General features: G+C 45.4%; 3 protein-coding genes across 9 annotated transcripts in view; 2 read left to right on the top strand and 1 right to left on the bottom strand.

Annotated features, from left to right (window-relative positions):
* The window catches only part of NIP7 (nucleolar pre-rRNA processing protein NIP7), a 61,700-nt gene extending 50,347 nt beyond the window's left edge, over nucleotides 1-11,353 (bottom strand). For 4 of the 5 annotated variants that reach the window (XR_002081656.2, XM_053906602.1, XM_019455431.2 and 1 more), the window contains exons 1-4: nucleotides 11,182-11,353; nucleotides 10,972-11,058; nucleotides 10,738-10,876; nucleotides 9,693-9,833 (exon numbers count right to left, since the gene is read on the bottom strand). Coding sequence is in view for 4 of the 5 variants with exons in the window: in XM_053906602.1 (XP_053762577.1) it covers nucleotides 9,693-9,833; nucleotides 10,738-10,876; nucleotides 10,972-11,058; nucleotides 11,182-11,237 (423 nt within the window). In the remaining variant the exon portion in view is untranslated. Of the gene's footprint in view, nucleotides 1-8,376; nucleotides 9,478-9,692; nucleotides 9,834-10,737; nucleotides 10,877-10,971; nucleotides 11,059-11,181 lie in introns of those variants that run through there. The other variant, XM_019455427.2, reaches the window with a different exon arrangement.
* Nucleotides 1,628-8,052, top strand: TMED6 (transmembrane p24 trafficking protein 6). 2 transcript variants are annotated; one of them, XM_019455426.2, is made up of 4 exons: nucleotides 1,628-2,207; nucleotides 3,457-3,577; nucleotides 5,214-5,365; nucleotides 7,662-8,052. In XM_019455426.2, the coding sequence occupies exons 1-4, from the start codon at nucleotides 1,995-1,997 to the stop codon at nucleotides 7,893-7,895; spliced, it is 720 nt and encodes a 239-aa protein (XP_019310971.1). In that variant the 5' UTR covers nucleotides 1,628-1,994; the 3' UTR covers nucleotides 7,896-8,052. The 2 variants fall into 2 exon arrangements, with proteins under 2 accessions (XP_019310971.1, XP_019310970.1); XM_019455425.2 differs by having other exon boundaries at nucleotides 1,632-2,207; nucleotides 3,451-3,577.
* Nucleotides 11,354-11,452: 99 nt separating the features above from the next.
* COG8 (component of oligomeric golgi complex 8) lies at nucleotides 11,453-20,289 on the top strand. Of its 2 annotated transcripts, XM_053906601.1 has the most exons (8): nucleotides 11,453-11,928; nucleotides 13,164-13,371; nucleotides 14,172-14,999; nucleotides 16,819-16,987; nucleotides 17,769-17,926; nucleotides 18,876-18,882; nucleotides 19,171-19,182; nucleotides 19,840-20,289. In XM_053906601.1, exons 1-8 carry the CDS (start codon nucleotides 11,516-11,518, stop codon nucleotides 19,995-19,997), a joined length of 1,953 nt encoding a protein of 650 aa, XP_053762576.1. In that variant the 5' UTR covers nucleotides 11,453-11,515; the 3' UTR covers nucleotides 19,998-20,289. The 2 variants fall into 2 exon arrangements, with proteins under 2 accessions (XP_053762576.1, XP_019310965.2); XM_019455420.2 differs by lacking the exons at nucleotides 18,876-18,882; nucleotides 19,171-19,182; nucleotides 19,840-20,289 and having other exon boundaries at nucleotides 11,454-11,928; nucleotides 17,769-18,216.
* The last annotated feature ends 2,038 nt before the right edge of the window (nucleotides 20,290-22,327 follow it).

Genomic DNA, 22,327 nt, shown 5'->3' with positions numbered 1-22,327 from the left:
CCTACAAGTTAGAAACTTTATAGAGCTTTTTTATATATTTACATGTTTTGGAATTTAGTATCCTGTTTTCCTATCAGTTAATCCCAAATGAAGCTACAGTGAAAAGGTGAGACCCAAATCCCATTGATCTGGTTCCCCTAAACAGGGTTAGGATCCAGAAGCTTTTCTCTCCTCCACTCTCACATTATTAGACTCTGCTCTCTAGGTAGAAGAGAGATGTGGGATATATTCAGGGAAGCAGAGTATCCCTATCAGTGTTTCTCAAACTGAGAAATGCATAAGTCCATTAACGCTTTTTAATGTAACTTCAGAGGTGTTTTTATGATAGTATTATTGAAATGGGTACACACATAAAACTATGCCTACAGCTTCCATAGAACTATGAAATGTACTGTGAACTGATGATTCTTTTGCTGAATTTAAGTCACTGCTCATGACATGGGTAGCGTTGGGACTATAGCCGTGACAGGATGTGGGTGGGGGTGCCTGTGCCACCGTGCACTGAGAAGTGATCCCAATCTCTCGCACCTTCACCTTAGCAAGACTGCTGCAAACCACTGTGCCTGAAGGGTACGGTGATGTCACGTAGCCTTCGCTAGACCTGAACACTATTACGAAGTCTGTTCTTTGCCTATTAGCTTTGTGACACTTAAGATATTACCACTTGGAGTCAATGCACTGAATTCTGAAGCAATACTTGGTTAGAAGGTGCTAATGCTTTTTTGTTTTTTTGGTTTTTTTTTTTTAAGATTATGGCTGAAATAAAAACATTATACACTGTCAGCACTCAAAGACTGTCTAGAAACACTGTCCTGGTAGGTAAGAGGGTGAGGCTCACTCAAAGCCCCAGCTGCACCAGCCGCGCTTCTGGGACAGTGAGCCGGCCACCTCAATCTCTGAATGAACATTTCCTCATCTATAAGTCAGTAGGTAATGGTACCTCTCTTGCAGGGCTGTTGAGAGAATAAATAAGCAAGTAAATCTCTTAGCTCAATGCCAGCCATGAGGTCAGTGGATCGGTGAGCCTTTTTCCCCGCTGTGAGTGAAGAAGCGATAAATAAAAGAAGAAAGATCAAGAGTTTGAATAATAGAAATAGTCTTTTAAGTGGGTTTTTGTATAGTTTTAGATGAATATATCAGTCAGGTGGGAGAAAGAACAAGGATTATCAGTGGAGGGGTTTCACCACTGCCTCTCGCTCACTTTATCCATTAAAATTTTTGTACATACTCCCATGCTGTGCTTTTTGGTCTCTAACCTCTAGCACTGGACGGAACAAATTCTGTTGAAACAGATCTGCCCCATATGTCCTACTGGGGCAATAGGTATCATTTAGCAATTAGATATGAATAAGAGAAAGAATCTCCCCGGCCAAACCTTGTCAGTATATTCAGATGGTTGTAAATAAACTTACCAAATGTTTACCCCCAAGAAGCAGGTATGAAAAACCATAGCCCAAAGGAAGGAGAGAAATATCTCTTCTGAAGTAGCAGATTCTATCTAGCACCCATGAAGTAGGTTTGGTAAACCACTGAGGTATTTTTGTTTTTGTTTTTTTTTTTTTTACTGTTTGCTTATTTTTGAGAGAGGGAGAGGGAGAGAGAGAGAGTGTGTGAAAGCAGGGGAGGAGCAGATAGAGAGAGAGGGAGACAGAATCTGAAGCAGGCTCCAGGCTCTGAGCTGTCAGCACAGAGCCCAACTCAGGGCTCTACCCCATGAACAGTGAGATCATAACCTGAGCCGAAGTCAGATGCTCAATTGACTGAGCCACCCAGGCACCCTGCAGTGAGTTTCTGAGGTAAAAACAAAACCTCTTCCTGTGAGCCAAGCATGGAGGTATCACGCCACTTCTATTATGGAATATCCATGTGTGGCCCCGAAACTGGCCTAAGTGTGACTTGCGAGTTAATGATTACCCTAGCAGGTGTCTTAAACTGCTTGGTTTCACTGGGCTTGTGCAAACAGTTCACCTACAGAGGAATCTTCAGAAAGCGGCATGTTCCCTTTGCTCTCTGGAGCTGGACTGGTAGTTCTGAACCTAGTGACCTCTGCTAGGAGCCTGAAGACAGAACCCTTTAGTGGTTCTGGGGACCAGCCACACTTCCATGGAGCAGATCGATCTGACTTTGCCATCATGATCCCTCCAGGAGGCACAGAGTGCTTCTGGCAATTTGCCTACCAGACTGGATACTTCTATTTCAGTTATGAGGTAAGTACAAGGGCTCTTCTAGCCATACTGGGGACTTGTTTTTTTTGTTTGTTTCCTTTTGTTAAGTGGGTCAGGTTTTACTCGAATACAAGATTCTGTTTGTCTTTCTTATGCTGTGATTCCCTACCTGTTAATGAAATGGACCTGCAGTTAAGATGGAAACCCTCCATGAATGAACAATCCCTATAACATATGGATTGACTAATCAAAATGGGGGCAATGGAGGTGTGCTCAAAGCCATGGGACAAACAAGCTGCCTCTTCCCAGAGAGGTAATCGTATATTAACTCAGATTTGGAGATGAGAGGGGAGAGAATCCACTTTTTAAAACATTAAAATAATATGGATATGGTACAAAGTAAAATGAAAACCTACATGAACTTTGGCAACAGACCCTGAGATTTGAAAGAAAGATGCTTCTTTACGGGGCTAGGGGAGCCAACATTTATTCTCTTGCTTTTAGGGGTAATTCTGGCAAATTAAAGAATCACTGACTCAAGATTGCTCCATTTGGCCAGTCTTGTTTCTTTAGGAAGGTAAATGTTTAAAAGTTGCCTGTTCACAGGCCAAGTACATTTATCCATCCTGTGGTCTTACACCACACTGCCCAAGGATGGTGAACTCAATAGTAAAGTCAGAAGCTGTTCATTTCCTTGTTCTTTATCTTAGAAACCTGTTAACTTTCTAAATTTTATTTACATAGTAATAGACTCTATTGATCTCATTCCATTCCACTGTAACTCAAAGCTTATTTTAAGTTAGCTTATCAGAGCCTTTTCTTATCTCTGAATTTGGAACAGTAGCTACTAATCAGCTCACTGTAGCCTGGGCTTATCAAGACACAGCTTGGGGACAAGTTCCTACTGAATGCCTTATTTATTTGCTGTCAAGCAGCAAATAAGCCTAAATCAAGGACACTAGGGAAGTCAAAACCAAGCAAGTTCATTCAAGAACTCCATAGCCAAAACATACACATCAGTTGATACACGATGTATGGTCTGAGACATGTCTTCTTACCTGGAGTGCTATTGGCATTTTGGGCAATTCTTTGTCCTGCAATACTGTTTCTAACACAGCAGAATGTTCAGCATTGCTGTCCCTTCCTATCTCCCCAACACCACTGTTGTCTCCATCCAGATTCCCAGAGAACCACTGTGCTGATGATCATGAATGTCAATCTTACTATTTAGCTAGCTCTTGGTGACGTAGCAGGGGTTTTCTCCCTCTTTAATGTGTCTTGGCAGGTGCAGCGGACACTGGGAATGTCACATGACCGGCATGTTGCTGCCACAGCACATACCCCACAGGGTTTCCTCATAGACTCCTCTCAGGATGTTCGGGGCCAGATTAACTTCTCTATCAAAGAGACAGGTCTGTTTTTATCACCACAGCTACTGTAATAATCCTAAATTTCTTTGAAATTGGGTAAATAATGAGAAGTACTGAAATTACTTTTTTCAGTTTGAGAGAGGGCCAGTGAGCACGTTAGTGGAGGAGGGGTGGGGGAAGGAGACAGAGAGAGAGACAGAGAGAGAGAGAGAGAGAGAGAGAGAATATACCAAGTAGGCTTCACACAATCAGTGTGGAGCCTGACGTGGACCTTGATCTCCCGAACCCATGAGATGATGACCTGAGCCAAAATCAAGATCTGGATGCTCAACCAACTGAGCCACCCAGGCACCCCTGAAATGATAACCTGAGATATATTAGCCCTGGCTTTTTCACACGGGGATGATCAAACAGTAGGGGGAAGAACCCAGTTTCCAACATCAAAAACCAGCCTTCAACACCAATATCAAATCTTTCCCGGAGACTGCCTGTAGTGGAGGACATTAAGCAGCAGGCAGTTGCTGTCAGATTCAGGGCAGGGTCTCCAGGTGACTAATTACTGTAACTCCAGGGTCCAGAAGCTCAATTTTATCTCATCATCTCCAACTGATGAGGTTATGGGAAAGTGACCAAAAGAGAGACCCATTTATAATACAGAATTCCAACTAATAAATTTATTACATGATAACATTCCTTTCCAGTCACCAGAATACTTGAGCCAGTTATGAAATAGCAGACTCAGAACAAAAGGAAATGCATGGCCATGAAAATATCCACAAACAACAAAACACTTCCCCAGTCATCAGAAAATTCCTACAGCCAGATTGAGCCTATCCCCACCCTGGACAACACTGGTCAGTTTTAATTGCCCTCTCTACTAGCCAGGTGTACAGAAAAAAAAAAAGTGTTTCTGAATCGGGGCATAAAACAATCCTTCACTGTGTAGCACAGGATTTTCAGCACCATATGGTATCTGGCATCTTTGGCCCCCATGTACCAGCAGTGCCTTCTAACCATTAGAACAATCAAATAACTGCCACGCCCTTCTAATCCCGCTCTTCCCTGCTCCCACACACACACACACAAAGGGAGGCACACACAAAAGGGAGGATCCCAGTTGAGAACCAGCACTAGTTCATACCCCAAACCGTTAGCTCCCGTACAAACCACCTTGCAGAAGTTACTCCATCCAGCAGGATAGCTTCTTTCATTCACAACACATCATTTTCTCTAGTTTCAAGTTCAAGACGGTATCCCCCAGTAATGGTGTACAAGAAGGCAAATAGCATGCTCTTAATTTCAACTCGTTTTGTTGAGAAGAGCTTCAGTAAGAGATGTGGGAACTACAGGTGACAAAGGAGAAAACATGGTTTCCTATCTAGTATAGAACCAATTTACTTAATAAATTTACTTCTTATAAATTTACTATTTTATAGAACTCAGTTACTAATATTTGGCAAAACAGTATCATAACTGATACTCAGTAAAGTAAGTTTCATGGAAGATCACGTAAGGCCTTCCACCTTAAACATTCTATCTTTGTACTTCCTAAGTGAAAAGAAGGTATTAAGTAGCACATTTAACACTGGTAAACAGGTATCTCCAGGGAAATCTAGAGGGTGGGAGTTCAACAAAGGGTGGAGGCCAAGACTTGGTAATGATCTAGGGATTCCTACAGGTTTTTATCAGCTTTGTCTAAAAAATCAGCAAAATCACTTTGGTTCTGTCCAAGTTTACCTCAATTTTGGAGTTTTCTACGAGGGGCCTGAGATGGACCACAAACAGAAGAATGAAAGAAAACAACTGAATGATACTCTGGATGCAATTGAGGTAACTGTTTTGTGAGAGAAACATCTGTGGAAACATCCTTGAAAATTAGTAATATCATCTGAGGGCTCATTTGGGGAGAAACCAAACAGGCAAGAGGATTTGAAACCTTCAATTTTTATAACTTAGAGCTCTTAAAATTCCTCACTTGTTTATAACAGGAGTTGACAAAATATGGTGCACAGGCCAAATCTGGCCCAGTGCCTGTTTCTTTTTTTAAAGTTTATTTATTTATTTAGAGAGGGAGAGAGAGAAAATCCCAACCAGGTTCTGCGTTGTCAGCACAGAGCCTGACACAGGGCTTGATCCCACGAACCCCTAAGATCATGACCTGACCCAAAACCAAGAGTTGGATGCTTAACCGACTAAGCCACCTGGACGCCCGTTTTTTCAAATTTTAGATAGAATTCACTATTTTAAAATGTACAATTCTGCGGTTTTTAGTACATTCCCAAGGTCATGCAACTATTACCTGCATCTAATTTCACAAGTTTCATCAGCCCCAAAAGAACTCCATACCCATTACTCACTCCTCCTTCCCCATGCCCCCCTCCCCAGTCCCGGGCAATCACTCACTAATCAACTGTTTCTTTAAATTTGCCTATTCTGTGCACTTCACATGAGTGTAATCATACTATGTGGCCTTTTGTTTCTGACTTCTTTCACTTAGCATGTTTTCAAGAGTCATCCACATTATAGCAGGTATTAATACTTCATTCCCTTTTATGGATGAATATCCTCTTTTATGAATGTATCAGTTTCTTATCGACTCATCAGCTGATGACATTTGGGTCATCCACTTTTTGGCTATTAGGAATAATGCGGGTATGAACATTTGCATAAAGTTTTTGTGTGAACATGTTTTCATTTCTGTATACCAGTTAGTAGGATACTCTGGTGGGTCATATGGTAACTCTGTTTAACTTTATGAGTAACTGTTTTCCAGTGCCTAAACCATCTTACACTCCCACCAGCAGTATCTGAGGGTTTCAATTTTTCCACATCCCTGCCAACAGGTTACTGTGTCTTTTACTAAAGCTGCTCTAGTGGGTGTGAAGTTGTATCTTGTGGTTTTGAGGTATGTGTCCCTAATGACTAATGACATTGAGCATCTTTCCATGTTTTTTGGCCATCTGTATACCTTCTGTGGAGAACTGTCTATTCAAATCATTTTCCCGTATTAAAATTGGGCTGTCTTTCCCGGGCTGGCCTGAAACCCAGGCCAGAGCACAGGGTCTGGCCAAGGAGGAGGGATTCTTGACTCAGATTCCAGGAACTCCTTGATGCTTTTTGAAGAGGATGAAGGTAGCTAGCTTTATTACAGACAACTCTGACCGCATCCCCTATCTACCCAGAAGAATGCAAACCCCCTTTTTTAGTCTTCTCAGGGAGTTCTGAGGGATCATTCCCTATTCAGCTGCCACAGTTGGGAGAGAGGGGAGGTATGAATTAAAAGTCCACATCACAAAAAAAAAAAAAAAAAAAGAAAAGAAAGAAAATAAAATAGGGCTGTCTTTTTATGGTTGAGTTTTAAGTTTTTTATATATTCTGGATCCTTATCAGATAAATGATTTGTAAACATTTTCCCTATTCTGTGGGATGTCTTTTCACTTTCTTCATAGTATTTTTCAACGCACAAAATCCCACTGCGTATTTCTGTAAACGAAGTTTCACTGAAACACAACTATGCTTGTTTGACAATTATATATGGCTGCTTTTATGCTAATAAGAGCAGAGTTCAGTAGCTGCAACAGAGACTGTATCACCTACAAAGGCTAAACGATTTACTATCTGGTCCTTTAATAAAAAGTTTGCAGGGACACCTGGCTGGGTGAGTCAGTACAGAATGTAACTCTTGATTTCAGGTTCATGGGTTTCAGCCCCACGTTGAGTATAGAAATTACTTAGATAAATAAATACTAAAAAAAAAACCAAAAACCAAAAAAAGTTTGCATGCAAGCCCCCATCTTCTACCATCTACAAAAAACAGAAAACATCAGCCAGAGGGGCAATGATGTACTGAGTACATGTCTAAATCTAGAGATACTCTGAGTTTTAGAACTGAAATTTTTCATTACAAAAATTTTGTTTTTTAAACCAAAGTCCAGGCGATGTTTTCATAGAAAGCAAAACCAGGTTTACCAACAACTACAATAACCAACTTATTGTATGTATCATAAAATTATAGAAGTAAGTTACTCAGCTTCCAGATAACTTGGGTTAGTGCTTCTGAGCAATGGGGTGAGACTAGATGGGTGGTAGGGAGGACTCTTTTTTAATTTCATTTTCTGTCCCACAGGAGAGTACACGGAAGATGCAGAACAACATCTTTCACATGTGGCGGTATTACAACTTTGCCCGCATGAGGAAAATGGCTGACTTTTTCCTTCTCCAATCAAACTATAACTACGTGAACTGGTGGTCGACAGCTCAGAGCTTTGTTATTGTTCTTTCTGGAATCCTGCAGCTGTATTTCTTGAAGCGTCTCTTTAATGTCCCAAAGGTTACAGACACAAAAAAGCCAAGATGCTAAGCCAAAATGACTACAGCACCCTAGTCCTTTTCTTCTGAGTCACGAGCTTTGTAAAATTATTGGAAAAAAAATCAACTTGTTAGAACATATTAGTCTATTGCTCTCCTTTCCTATTGCCTCAAAATGGCAATAAATAATAAAAATGTATAAGTATTGATATTGGCTATTACAAAAGTGTGCGCTAAGTGATGCTACCATCAAAATACCGTTCATCATACAGCAGTCCCTTAACTCTAAGTTTATCTAGAGGGTTGAGAACCATGGGAGGGAGAAGAGTTGAAAAAAATGGGACAAAAACATACACATCTCAGTTTTATGCGTTGCATACAAAAACAGGAATTGGCAGACTGCTTTTTTGTAGTTGAAAAATGTTTTATTTTTAGAGATGTCACCTTTGGAATTTAAAATAAGCAGGAAAAAAAGAAAAGCAGTAGATTTAAAACAGGCAGTTTAAAAAACTTAGTGGAATTTTTTCATTAAAAAAAAAAACATTTTAATAATTCCAAAAATAATTTTAGGAAGCATGGGAAGAGCTGAATTATATCAAGGTCTCTGATTAGTGCTGTCTAGTCGAGTTAAGTAAAGGCTCCCATGGGAAATCACATTTTAAGAAATCAAGGTGATGAAAATACCATTAGCCTGGGATCATACCATCTCAGAAAAAGAAAGATCAAGAACGAAGATATATAATCAAGCTGTATTCATAAGACCCTATCCTTAGTAATAGAAATACCCAGTATATGCAATATAAAAATAATTTTACCATTTATTTAACACCTATCATTTGCAGGCACTGTGCTTAAGTGCTTTACAAACGTGACTTCTAATCCTAAAAACCATCTTTAGGTTAAAGCTGTTTTTTTTTTGAAGAAGAAAATTAAGCTTAAAGTATAATGACTTCTAAGGCCATACAGCTGGTAGGTGTCAGAACTGGGGTTTAGATCCAAGGTTTTCTTCCATACCACACAACACCCACCGTATAGAAAACTGGCAGGACAAATTGCTCTTATTATTTTATCCAAATTTCATTCATAAAATCCAACACATGGCCTACCATTCTCATGGCAATATCTAACTTTCATCATATAAACAATGAAAAAATCCTTTGTGTTCTTATCATGAGTTTGAAAACGGCGTTATCACAGATAACAATAAGCTAGCTATTCTTGTCCTCAGTTCCAACGACTTAGAACCTGTTACTCAAGACAAGAAGCCTTCTGATTCAAATATAAAACACAGCATTCTATTTAGTCACAAACACAAAGATCTGAAATGCCATTTTTGAACCATTTCCACTTAAGAATCCAGCCTGCATTCAATCGCAATAGAGAGAATATTAAACTAAGAAGTCCCTGAAGAAGTCAGTGTTGACAAAATTCAACATGATGATGGAGCCTACACAGACACGGGAAACAAAGCTAGGCCCTTCCACACAGCCACAAGTCCTTGCGATGATTTCGTTTTAAGTCAATGTCTCTTCATGCCGCACATATTCCCCAATGTCTGCTTGATGAAATACCACAATCGCCATGGGGTCTACTTTCCTGCAGTCTTGTGTAGACTTTGCTGCCACCCCAAAACCCTGGGATTCAAAAGAAGAGACACTGATTCACTCAAGTCATTCAACAAGCATGCATCGAGGGGTGGAAATAACGAAGATGAAAAAAATGCAGTTCTTATCTTTGAGAAATTCAAAAGGTGCTGAGAATTTAGTCTCTGAAGCGCACAGATGGAAAATGCAGCCTTCTGAATTAAAAAAGATACTTGACTTTTCTAACAGCTACCATCTCTACTCACCAGAGGGACGTCTGCCATGGAGTACACCACCACTCCCTGGTACTGACAGGTATTTTCAGTGATTCGACCCAGTCCAGATTTCAACACATGGTTCCCATACAGGAAGGACTGCTCTGCTCCAGGCTTTATCCAGACTTTATACTATAAAAAAAACGACAACAAAAAAACCCCACCATTAAATCTAAGAGACATTAAGATGCTAATAATTATATCCCATAGATTAGTCAGCTGTTGGATATGTGATTAATTTTCTTTTATTATTTATTTATTTATTTATTTATTTATTTATTTATTTATTTATTTAATTTTGCTGTGAAAAAGCTTTATTGTTTTAATTTGGTCCACGGATTAATTTTCTTTTAATAAGAAAAGGATTCTGTCTTTAGAAAATATATATGTTTACTTATTTCGAGACAGAGAGAGGGTGAGCACGGGCACGAGGTGGGGGAAGGGCAGAGAGAGAGACTCTTAAGTAGGCTCCACCCTCAGCGCAGTGCCCAACTCAGGGCTGACCTCACAACCCCAAGATTATGACCTGGGCCGATATTAAGAGTTGGATGCTTAACTGACTGAGCCACCCAGGTGCCGCTATGTGATTAATTTCTCGAAAGCATTTTAAGGAAAAGAGAAAGACTGGACGGCTATCTCAAATTGTTCGTTCTCCGAACAGAACTCCCAGGAGGTTCTTTATTCGACTCTACAATCTCTCTCACGGATAGTTTAAGAACTCTTTTTCTGGATCCCTCTCTCTGTGCTCCTCACCAAAGTCACCTACTGGCTTTTCTACTTTGCTGAACGTTACCACGACTACGCAGCCACACAGCATTCCTATGCCAGAGCCCGAACCGTGCCCAAGCAGCAAGTCCTACAAACATCTCTACGTGTGGTAGTGACCTAAGCACTGTCGGGGACTCCGAGGCGGAGAAGCCGCCCAATTATCTGCGTTCTGACGTGGCCCTCATCTTTGACTTCCTTCATCCCCAGTTGCCGACTGAATACCACCCCGCTCTTGTTCCCCCCCCCCCCCCCACACACGCACACAAACCTTGGCATAGGGTGCAAGGTAATCCAGAGCTGTGATGTGCAACCGGAACTTGTGAGTCTTCGTGAATTTTCCGAAGCAGGTCCCCAGAGACACCAGCTTGTCCCCAGAGATGTTGGCGGCCAACTTCAGGATCTTCTCGCTTGAAGGGTAAGGAGAAAGAAGGTGTCGGCTGCGGGAAGCCGGCGGGACCCAGTCCTCCCCCCGTCCACGTTGGTCCACCCGGCACCGCCTCACCTCACGTAGTACACCCGGTCGTTGTGCAGCCTGAAACAGTAGGTGCCGTCGGGCCTGTCGACCAGCAGCTGAAGGTTCTCCCCGATGCTGAAGGCAAAAAGAGCACTGGAGACGGCGCCCCAAAAGACTCCTCCCAGCGCCGCGCCCCCACTCCACCCACGCCCTTCCCTGCCACAAACACATTTCCCCTTCCCCTCGGCGCGCTCTTACTATTTCGCTATCTTCTCAAACATTACGCGGGTCTCTTCTTCAGTCAAAGGCCGCATTTTCCCGCTGGGTTGCAACACCGAATCCGCGTGCCTCAGCGTCCGGAAACGGAAGTCAGCCGCCAGCCGCTCCCTGGCAACCCCAAAGCCTGCCTCTCTAGCCGCATTCGGTTTGTTCCCCCACGCTAGCGCCCCGCAGCGTGGAGGACCGTCGGAGAAAGAAAGCCGGACGGATACGAAACCACAGCGATCGGAAGAGTGCCCCCGCTGCTTCCGGTGCTAGATTCCGAGCCAGCGCCCTTGCCGGGCGGGAGGTGAAGTGACGCTGCTGCCAGAAGATGGCGGCGACGGAGACTATTGCTTCGTCAACCACCGCCACGGCGTCGGCGTCGGCGTCGGCCGCAGCGACCGCCACTGCGGCGGCTCTCGGGGAGGTGGAGGATGAAGGACTCCTGGCATCGCTGTTCCGGGACCGCTTCCCCGAGGCCCAGTGGCGGGAGCGGCCCGACGTGGGCCGCTACCTCCGGGAGTTGAGCGGCTCCGGGCTGGAGCGGCTGAGGCGCGAGCCCGAGCGCTTGGCGGAGGAGCGGGCGCAGCTGCTGCAGCAGACGCGCGACTTGGCCTTCGCCAATTATAAGACCTTCATCCGCGGCGCCGAGTGCACCGAGCGCATCCACCGCCTCTTTGGCGACGTGGAGGCGTCGCTCGGCCGCCTGCTCGACCGCTTGCCCAGCTTCCAGCAGAGCTGCAGGTGCGGCGGGCCCGGCACTATAGAGGGGCTTTTAGCAACTGTAATAGCTGACGTTTATGATGATAGAAATAGCTAACGCTTACATAGCACTTACCATGCGTCAGGCTCTCCTTTGGGCATTTAAAAAATCCGTTTAAATTCCACAACAACTTTCGAGGTAGGTACTGTTATTCCCATTTTATGTATGAGGAAGTTGAGACAGGGAGCTTAGTGATTGTTCAGTGGGCACAGCTAGTAAGTTTCGAAGTCAGAACTGGGAACCAGCAGCACGTCCCTCCCTGACAGGACTGTTGGGAGTACTAAATAAAGAGATTCCATGCCAAGCGCTTATTATTGGGTCTGACATAGTTAACACTCTACGGTCGTCAGCAACAGTCTTCTCTCTCTCTCTCTCTCTCTCTCTCTCTCTCTCTCTCTCTCTCTCTGTCTCACACACACACACTCACACACACACACACCAGCTGAGACCGTCCAAAACTTCTAATGGATAGAAGGCTGACAAGGAAATCCTTCCAGTTGGAGGCAAAAATTATCAAAAAATCCCTTAAGCCGTAATTTGCCTCTCTAGATCCTCAGTCTATTATCCCTAATTCTGCCTTTCAATTTTTCACCATAAAAGCTCAGGTTTTCTTTTGAGTCTTTGGATATTTGACAATAGCTCCTGTACCCTTCCACCTTCCAGAATAGGTAGGGGACCTCATAAAGCAGGTCACTGCAATTACGGAGGAGTGAAAACTGCTAAGAATTAAAGCTGAACAACAGCAGAAGAGAAAAATTAAAAGGGCTGAGGGAATTTAAGGTTAAGGTTGTAGCTTCTAAGCTAGTTAGTGCATTTTTATGAAAAGCGTAGCTATTAAAGGAACATTTACCGTGTGTAAGGTTCTGTGTTAAGTTTGTTACACACATCTCATTTAATCCTCACCTCCTTGTGAGGTGGGTCCTATTACTATTTTACTAATGCAGAAAGAGTTCAGAGAGCCTAAGTTAAGTACCTTGTCACAGTTTAAGTGGCAGATCTGGGTTCACATATGATAAATAATCGTGTGATTTGGGACAAATTGCTTAGCCTCTCTGGGATTAGAGTTTCCTCAAGGGTAGTAGTACTTACCTCAAAGGTTTGGTGTGAAGATTAAGTCATAAGCCATGCAGCTCAGTGCCCAGTCCGTAGTAATCACTTGGTAAATGTAGCTGAGTTGTGGGTGTGGAGCAGTGAGTGACCGAAATTCTCTTACCAGAAACTTTGTGAAAGAGGCTGAAGAGATCAGTTCCAACCGCCGGATGAACACCCTGACCCTAAACCGGCACACAGAAATCCTGGAAATCCTGGAGATCCCCCAGCTCATGGACACTTGTGTCCGGAACAGCTACTATGAAGAGGCCCTGGAGCTTGCGGCCTACGTACGCCGACTGGAAAGGAAATACTCCTCCATCCCGGTCATCCAGGTAGCCAAACTGTCCCAAAAGGACTCAAGCTGATGTTCTTATAATCAGTAATTGTGTGGTCATCGCTGAACCTTTAGGCAGACACCTTAGGGAAACTGAGTTTTACATCAATTTCTGCCAGTCAGGCAGGCTTGAACATAAAATATTCATTCATTCATTCATTCATTCATTCATTCAAGTGATAAATACTAATCATGTGCCAGGCACTAATCTAGGTGCTAGGGAGAAAGGAGACAAGGCAGACAAGGCCCTGGCTTTCATGAATGAAAGCTGATAGTTGGTAAATAAATGATCCTTTCAGATAGTGGTAAATGAAGAAAATAAACCAGGGAATGGTTAGAAGGAGACTAGATGAGGTACCCTAGGTAGAGTGGTCAGGAAAGGCTCTGTTGGAGAAATAATATTTAAGCTGAGACCCAGATGATGAGAAGGAGCCCGCCACAGGAAGATGTGGGGAAGGCGCAAACCACAAAGTGGAAAAAATAAGTATAGCAGGCTCAGGAGGGAACACGTTAGGGGTATTTAAGAAATACAAAGATAGGGAAAAAAAAACAGTGTGCCTGGATTGCAGTGAGCAGGGGGACAGTATTAGGAAGTGGGTGTAGCAGAACCACACAGGGCCTGTAGGCCACAGTGAACCAGACCTTTGTTGGTAACCCTGTACACATCAGCTTTAGGAAATCTTCGTAAATCAGGAAAACAGTGGTCTGCCTCTCTAGTCTGTAACATTCAGGGGTAGTGGAATGGGTTCCAGAAAGTATTTTTCCCATTGTGGTATGACTGACCCCCTTTATTGTCAGGGCATTGTGAATGAAGTGCGCCAGTCCATGCAGCTGATGTTGAGCCAGCTGATCCAGCAACTGAGGACCAATATCCAGCTCCCTGCCTGCCTCCGTGTCATTGGCTTCCTGCGGCGCATGGATATATTCACTGAGGCTGAGTTGAGGGTGAAGTTTCTTCAGGCCCGAGATGCTTGGCTCCGTTCCATCCTGACTGCCATCCCGAATGATGATCCCTATTTCCACATCACAAAAACCATTGAGGCTTGCCGTGTCCATCTGTTTGATATCATCACCCAGTACCGTGCCATATTTTCAGATGAGGACCCATTGTTGCCGCCTGCCATGGGTGAGCACACTGTGAACGAGAGCGCCATCTTCCATGGCTGGGTGCTACAGAGGGTCTCGCAATTCCTGCAGGTGCTGGAGACCGACCTTAACCGGGGGATAGGTGGCCGCCTAGACTCTCTGCTGGGTCAGTGCATGTACTTTGGGCTGTCCTTCAGCCGGGTGGGGGCTGATTTCCGGGGCCAGTTGGCTCCTGTTTTCCAGCAGGTGGCCATCAGCACTTTCCAGAAAGCAATTCAGGAAGCAGTGGAAAAGTTCCAGGATGAAATGAATTCCTACACCCTCATCTCCGCTCCAGCCATCCTGGGCAGCAGTAACCTGCCTGCTGCTGTGCCAGTCACTCAGCCAGGGACCTTGCAGCCACCCATGGTACTCTTAGATTTCCCACCCCTTGCCTGCTTCCTGAACAGTATTCTGGTTGCCTTCAATGATCTGCGCCTCTGCTGCCCTGTGGCCCTGGCACAGGATGTGACTGGGGCCCTGGAGAATGCCCTTGCCAAGGTGAGCACATACTGCTGGCTCTCTACTGGGGGTTTCTTTGGCAATAGGTGGCCAGACTTTTGTAAAATATAAACCAGTCCATGTGTTAGGTGGTTGCAGACTTAGGTTTAGTGGGATTTTAGAGGTTTTTCTGATTGAGCAGCTCTGGTTAGCTCCCCCTCATGGGACCTAGAACAATTCATGAAGTGGCTTACCTGTAATAATGATTCAGTAATGTTCCATTTGTTTTCTGTTGTTGCATAACAAACTCCATAGCAGCCTAAAACAACATATGTGTATCATCTCCCACTCTCTGTAGATTGGGAGTCCTGGGTTCTCTGCTTAGGATCTCTCCCAAGGTTGCAGTCAAGGTGTTGGCCAGGCTGCAGTCTCATCTGAAGCATGACATCCCCTTTCAAGCTCATTCATATTGGCAGATTTCTGTTCTTTGCGATTATAGGTCTAAGGCCTAGAGGCCACCTCAATCCATAAGCCCGTTCACAGTGGGGCTTTCTGATTCTTCAAGGCCAGTGGAAGAGCGTCTCTTAAGGAAGTCCTCAACCCTTTTTTAAAAGATTCGTCTGATTAAGTCAGGCCCACCCAGGATATCCCTTGATTAATTCAGTCAGCTGATAGGGGCTTTAATTACCTCTGCAAAATTGTTCACATTTGTCATATTATATTGGTTAGAAACAAGACACACATTCTGCCTGCAATCAAGGGGAAGGGATTACACAAAGGAGTGGACACCAGGGGGGGTGGGATTCAGAAGAGCCATCTTAGAATTCTACAGAACACAATAAATACTAGCACCAGTCATATCCTACACATTTTTTACATATTTAAACCTTAAGATAGTGAGGTGCTTCTTAAAACTTACGGCATCTTATAATTGCTGTCAGCCAGATGGCAGCTGTGACATGATTATATAAAATCTTTCTGGGCCGGGGCGCCTGGGTGGCTTAGTCAGTTAAACATCTGACCTCAGCTCAGGTCATGATCTCAGGTTCGTGAGTTCGAGCCCCGTATCAAGCTCTGTGCTGACAGAGCCTGGAGCCTGCTTTGGATTCTGTGTCCCTCTCTCTCTGCCCCTCCCCTGCTCACACTCTTTGTCTCTCAAAAGTAAATAAACATTAAAAAAAAAAAAAAAAAATTAAAGTCTTTGTGGGCCCAGCTCTCTCTCTCTCTTGAGCTTGCCTGCTCTCATATCTTCGATACAACTGTTAATGGCCTCCTGTAAGAGGAAGCAAGCATGGGCAATGAAACTTTTTTGTCAGTGAAATTCAGGTAATAGTTATCTCCTAATGTTTATACAGAACTTACTCCATGCCAGGTAGTATTCATCATACTTTATACCTATTAAGACTTGATCCTCACAACCCTAAGAGGAAGGAAGGAAAGGTACGGAAACTGAGGAGCAGAGGGCATGAAGTGTTTAATCACTTGGAAGCCACAAAACCAGCAAGCGGCACAGCTAGGACTTGAACAAGAAAGTATAGCTCTGTTATTTGTGTGTGGAACTTCTTTTCCAAGTCTGTCTTCCTTTCCAATTTTCTAGTGGTCTAGCTTCCTGGAACCTCAAAGGTCTTACTCAGTAAAAACCTTTTATAGTTTTGCTTCATTTTTCTGAATCCGATATAGTTCTGGTCCATCTCCTGAAGGAGTCAAGAACCTCTTGATGCTCTTCCACTGGAACTGGAACCTGTGCCAGTAATGAAACATGTTGAGTCAGAAATATATCAACGAAGTGACAGAATTGTGGAGAGTGACCACAATTCTGAATTTAAACAAGACAGTAATGTACTGTTTGGAAAGACTTTTTTTATGCCTTGTCCCCTAGGTAACTAATATAATCCTGGCCTTCCATCGTGCAGAAGAGGCTGCTTTCAGCAGTGGGGAGCAAGAGCTCTTCGTCCAGTTCTGCACCGTGTTCGTGGAAGACCTTGTTCCATATTTAAATCGCTGTCTCCAAGTCCTTTTTCCACCAGCTCAGATAGCACAGACCTTAGGTAAGACAAAGGAGGGGAAAGATCTTTAAAACGACAGTACTTTACTGATATAATTCACATACTAAATAATTCACCCATTTGTAAAATTCGATGTTTTTTTAGTAAATACACAGACATGTAGAACCATTACCACTATCCAATTTTAGGACGTTTCCATCACCCCCAAAAGATCCCTCGTGCCCAATGTAGTCATTCCCCAATCCCACCTTTAGCCCCTGGCAACCAGTAATCTGCTTTCTGTTGCAGATTTGCCTTTTCTGGACATTTCATATAAATGGAATCCTACAATATGTGTTTATCTGGCTAAGTGGAAGAAATTAGAAAAGAATCACATATTGTATGAATGTCCAGAGAAGGTGTTTTAAAAAGATTTTTCCGAATCTGTCTTCACGTGCCTGTGCCCACTCTCTCTGTGCTGGGGATGGGGCATGGAGGAGACAGAGCTTCCCGAGGGGCAGTGGGCCGGTGATGACCACACCAGCGGAGTAGCTGTTGGGCACTTTCCCCCAGCCTTTTCCTTCCACAAGGAAGCCAGTGCCTTCTGACGTTCTCTTGGCTGTTAACTCCACCCACCTACACTGTGCTGTTCCAGATTACTTTCAAAGTCTCTCTTTACAGTAAAGCTTCCTGTCCCATATCACAAACATGACTTTTACTGTATTGAAGAATGGAAATTGTATCTGTCACTCCCCCCCTCCAAGTGTTTTTTCCCCCTGTGATATCAAAATTTAAATTTATTGAACGTTTTTTTCTATTTCACTTTCTCTACCTTTTGGCTCAGGCATCCCTCCCACTCAGCTCTCCAAGTACGGCAACCTTGGGCATGTGAACATCGACGTCGTCCAGGAGCCTCTCGCCTTCATCCTGCCGAAGAGAGAGCTGGTCCTGTGTCTAGACGAAAAGGAGCTGGTGCCCGAGCTCCCAGCTCCAGCCACGGAAGTCGCCCCCGAGGAGTCAGGCGTCGAGCCGGTCGCTGCGGCTTTCCCCGAGGGTGCGCAGGAGCAGGCTGACACGGCCGAGCCACTGCAGGCCGAGGTGCCGGGTGCGGACACCTAACTCGCGCCGGCGCGGGGGTGGGGGGAGGCTAGTGAAAGCTGGGGACAGCCCCGGAGGACAGGCTGCGAGGGCATTCATCACAGCCCGTGAAAGGGGGGACCTCCCGGTCACTCTTGCAAATGGTTCGTGATACTGTAAAAAACGGAATTAAACAATAAAGCTGACTGACGTCACGGAGGCCGGCTGCGCGCCGGGGGCCGGGCAGGCGCTCTCAAGGCGCGCGGGAACTGCGCTTCCCGGCGTCCCCCGCGACCGGAGCGCTCATCTACGGGGGCCGGGGAGGACCGCGGCGGCCGGGCAGCTGTGCTCGGCGCACCGGGGGCCGGATGGGGGCCGGACTGCTGCTGGGGCCGCTGCTGGGGCGGTCGCGTCACTGCTTGGGGCCGACACCGCCGTGGGGAGAGGGGACGGGGGGCCACAGCGTCCGGGCCTGTAGCTCCGCCTCCGCCCCGGACGGCCTCGAGGGCCCGGCGCGCCAGCGGTCTTACTGGCGCTACGTGCGGCGCCTGGTGCGGGGAGCGCCCGAGCCGCCGTACCCGCGCGTGTGTCAGGTCGGGGACCCGGCGCTGCGGGCCGTGGCGGCCCCGGTGGAGCCCGCGCAGCTGGCGGGGCCCGAGCTGCAGCGGCTGGTGCAGCGGCTGGTGCAAGTGATGCGACGCCGGCGCTGCGTAGGCCTGAGTGCTCCGCAGCTCGGGGTGCCGCTACAGGTGTTGGCCCTGGAGTTCCCCGAGGCACTCTTCCGCGCCTGCGCGCCGCGCCTGCGCGAAGCCCGCCAGATGGAACCCTTCCCCTTGCGCGTGTTCGTGAACCCCAGCCTGCGGGTGCTGGACAGCCGCCTGGTCACCTTCCCTGAGGGCTGCGAGAGCGTCGCCGGCTTCCTGGCCTGCGTGCCCCGCTTCCAGGCCGTGCAGATCTCAGGTGCAAGGGGTGGGCAGTGGCCGTGGGGCGGTTGGATAAACAGTTGCGTCCCTCCCCCAGCCCATGGAGGCGGCGACCTCGGGCCCCGCGAAACGGTTTTGTCAAAACTCCAGTTAAAAGTGGAAGCGCAGGCTCAATGAAGCCTTTTGTCAGGAACTAAGAGCAGGACCGGGGAGTGGATTTGATTCAAGACTAACCAATTGGGATAGGGGAGGAGGCTCGTGTAGCAGCTGAGCCAGCTCGCTGGGAAAATGTATTGGGGCTGAGAAGGTGACCTAATTCGATGGTACCTCACACCAGGTCCTCTGCTCTGTGCCCTCTAGTTCGCTGTCCCACACACAGACTTTTGCCTCAGTTGCATCTGTCATGGTCGAGTGGAAATAGTGGGACCCAGCTTTGCCCAGTCCAGGGTGATATGCCATTCCTGGTCTGTCGTAGTACAGGATGTTTTGTGAAATGGAATTCGTTACTGGGATTAGGATTGTTCCTTTTAAGCAAGCCACTTGGTCCAGGTCAGAAGGTAAATGGTATCCCTTTATTTTATAATGTACTGAGTTGAAATGCTTTTAGGAATTGAAATCAAACAGTATTTCAGAAATGAGAGGAATGTTCAGAAAGGAAGCACCTTACGAAGATCATTTCTCATTTCAGCCCCATAGTAAGCCCAGCAACCTAATTGTCAGCGTTAGAGCCACAGTGAATACCTGGTAATGGGCAAAGTTAAGGCATCTTTTCTGGGAAGGATAGGGGTTGCTGTCTACATTCCCTTCTCATGTTGCCTCTTGTGAACAGGAACAGCCAAGGGTCTGGGAAAAGTAGGGAGGTTAAAAACAATGCAGTTCGGCGTATTCTTACCCGGGCTGTAAATTACTTTGCAGGGCTGGACCCCAGAGGGGAGCAGGTTGTGTGGCAGGCGAGTGGATGGGCAGCCCGTATCATCCAGCATGAGATGGACCACTTGCAGGGCTGCCTGTTCATCGACAAAATGGACAGCAAGACATTTACAAACATCCACTGGATGGAGGTGAATGATTAGTTTTCCTGCTGCACCTGAGGATTCTGGAAACCAAAACACAAATACCTGGGCTCTGAGCTGGGACTGGCTTGCTTGACGTCAACTTGATATTGGCTTGGCTCTGACAGAAAACAATGGATTGCCAAACCAAACTGGAGACATATGTTCAAAATGTTTGCCCTGAAATCGGCCATGGACAAAATACTGCCTCCAATTTGAGAAGAAAATAAATTTCTCCAAAGAGAGAACATTTCCTGATGATTCTGTATGGTAAAACGTGAGGCAAATAAATAACCACTCTTAGTAGACATGATTTCATAGACCTGTATAATCTATCCCAAAGCCAAGATTTGATAATAACATAGTCCCAAAATATCTGAAAGCTTTGCTTAAAAATGCAGGTTAAGGCTGTGGTTGACCATCTTCACAGAGTTCTTTTTACAAAGGGCTTATGTATCATACCTGCGGAATCCTTCTTTGCCTTGGACACCAGCGTGCGTGTGTAAGTGAAACAGGATGGCCACAGTTCACGGAAGTGTTTAATGACAATATTAACGTAAATGAGTCCCCACACATTTTACCAGGTTTACACAGTTTTGATCTCCACCTTCTGCCTTCTACCTTTAGCAGATTTGGGGATGATTTTCCTGCTGAGATCTCTTGGGCAGCTGGTACTCTTTGGGTGGAGGTCATGGAGCATGGCTAGGGGAAGGATGATAGTTGAGATGGAGCAATGAGCCTCTTCCTGTCACAGTTAGAAAGCAAAATGTGCTTCCTGGTCACCACACTTGTTTTGAAAAAATAAATTAGCATCACGTTGACCAATGAGTAGCCATAAGACACTGTAAGAGCTTTGTCAGGAGGTGAAGGAACTTGTTTCTCAAGATACTGGTTTTGCCTCATTTTTATGTTGAGTGTTTTATAAGGCAGGTACCCTTACCAAACAGAGCCCTCAAAATCCAAGTACCCATGTAGTAAGTCCAGTAAGTTATTTAGAAAAAAACGAGTTTTATTTATTTAATGTTTATTTATTTATTTTGAGAGACCGTGTGAGCTGGGTGAAGAGGGGAAGGAGGAGGGGCAGAGAAAGGAGGAGAGAGAGAGAATCCCAAGCAGGCTCCATGCTGTCAGTGCAGAGCCCAACATGGGGCTTGACCTCACAAACCATGAGATCATGGCCTGAGCTGAAACCAAGAGTCAAACACTTAACCCGCTGAGTCACGCAGGTGCCCCAGAAAACAACATGTTTTAAACAGCAGTTAGCTAAACAAACCCAGGAAAGACCCACTCTCCTGTACAGCTTTCCCTAAACAGGCCATCTGGGGGTCATACTATAAGGCCAAGCAAAAGGGAACTGGCTCTCTGTGCATTAAACTTTGGAAGGGAACAGGTGCCAGCATTGCTCCAAGGTTAGATACTCAGCCCCTGGGGAAGTCTATAGGAAACTCTTATTCATACTAAAAACATGGATCCTTATGAAATTAGAATTCAATGAGCCTCCATTCCCTTGGACAATGTTTATAACCTCCTGCAGGGTGGCATCAGAATATTCTAAAAATTTTTTTCATGTTTATTTATTTCTGAGACAGAGACAGAGCATGAACGGGGGAGGGTCAGAGAGGGAGACACAGAATCTGAAGCGGGCTCCAGGCTCTGAGCTGACAGCACAGAGCCTGACGCAGGGCTTGAACTCACAGACTGTGAGATCATGACCTGAGCCAGAGTAGGAAGCTCAACCAACTGAGCTACCCAGGTGCCCCAGGCATCAGAATATTCTAATGTTTCCTTACACCTTACAGTGCTCTGAGGTTAACAGTTCTTACTGATGCCTTTGTAATGTAGGTCTGTAACATTTGACTGAAGCTTCCTGACCTGGGGGCCCAAGAGTATACGGTAGCTCAGAGTGGACCTTAGAGAAAGCTTGAAACTGTCTATATTGCTGACAACTTGAGGTTTACTATTGTAACCAAATCCACTTAGAGGAAGGATCTGTTCAACTAAATACTGTAGACCAAAGGCAACAAATCTGGATTTGTAATAAAATCTCTCCCATCTCAGGCAGATACATCAGCCAGCAATCAGCATCTTGAGCTAAGGAAAGTTTTAGAGGTCAACTACCAAAGTGAAAGCCAAGGTAGACAGAAGGTTTAGGATAGAATTCCCAAGTAGGGAAGAGGGAATTTCATGGTTAGCATTTAGGGGAGGAAATTCCTCTGCACATATTAGCCATGTTTAACATAGATGGTGAAGCCACCGCATCGGTTCAGCCCCAAATGTGGATAGGACATTCGTCACCCTGCTCCGAGTCACTGGTGGTGGAGACAGGAATGGAGAGGCATGGCGTGCTGTGA

The sequence above is a fragment of the Panthera pardus genome, unplaced genomic scaffold (genome assembly GCF_024362965.1).
Source record: "Panthera pardus isolate Hobbes unplaced genomic scaffold, ASM2436296v1 HiC_scaffold_19, whole genome shotgun sequence".
NCBI classification, from domain to species: Eukaryota; Metazoa; Chordata; class Mammalia; order Carnivora; family Felidae; genus Panthera; species Panthera pardus.
This window is presented reverse-complemented; position numbering and strand designations above follow the sequence as displayed.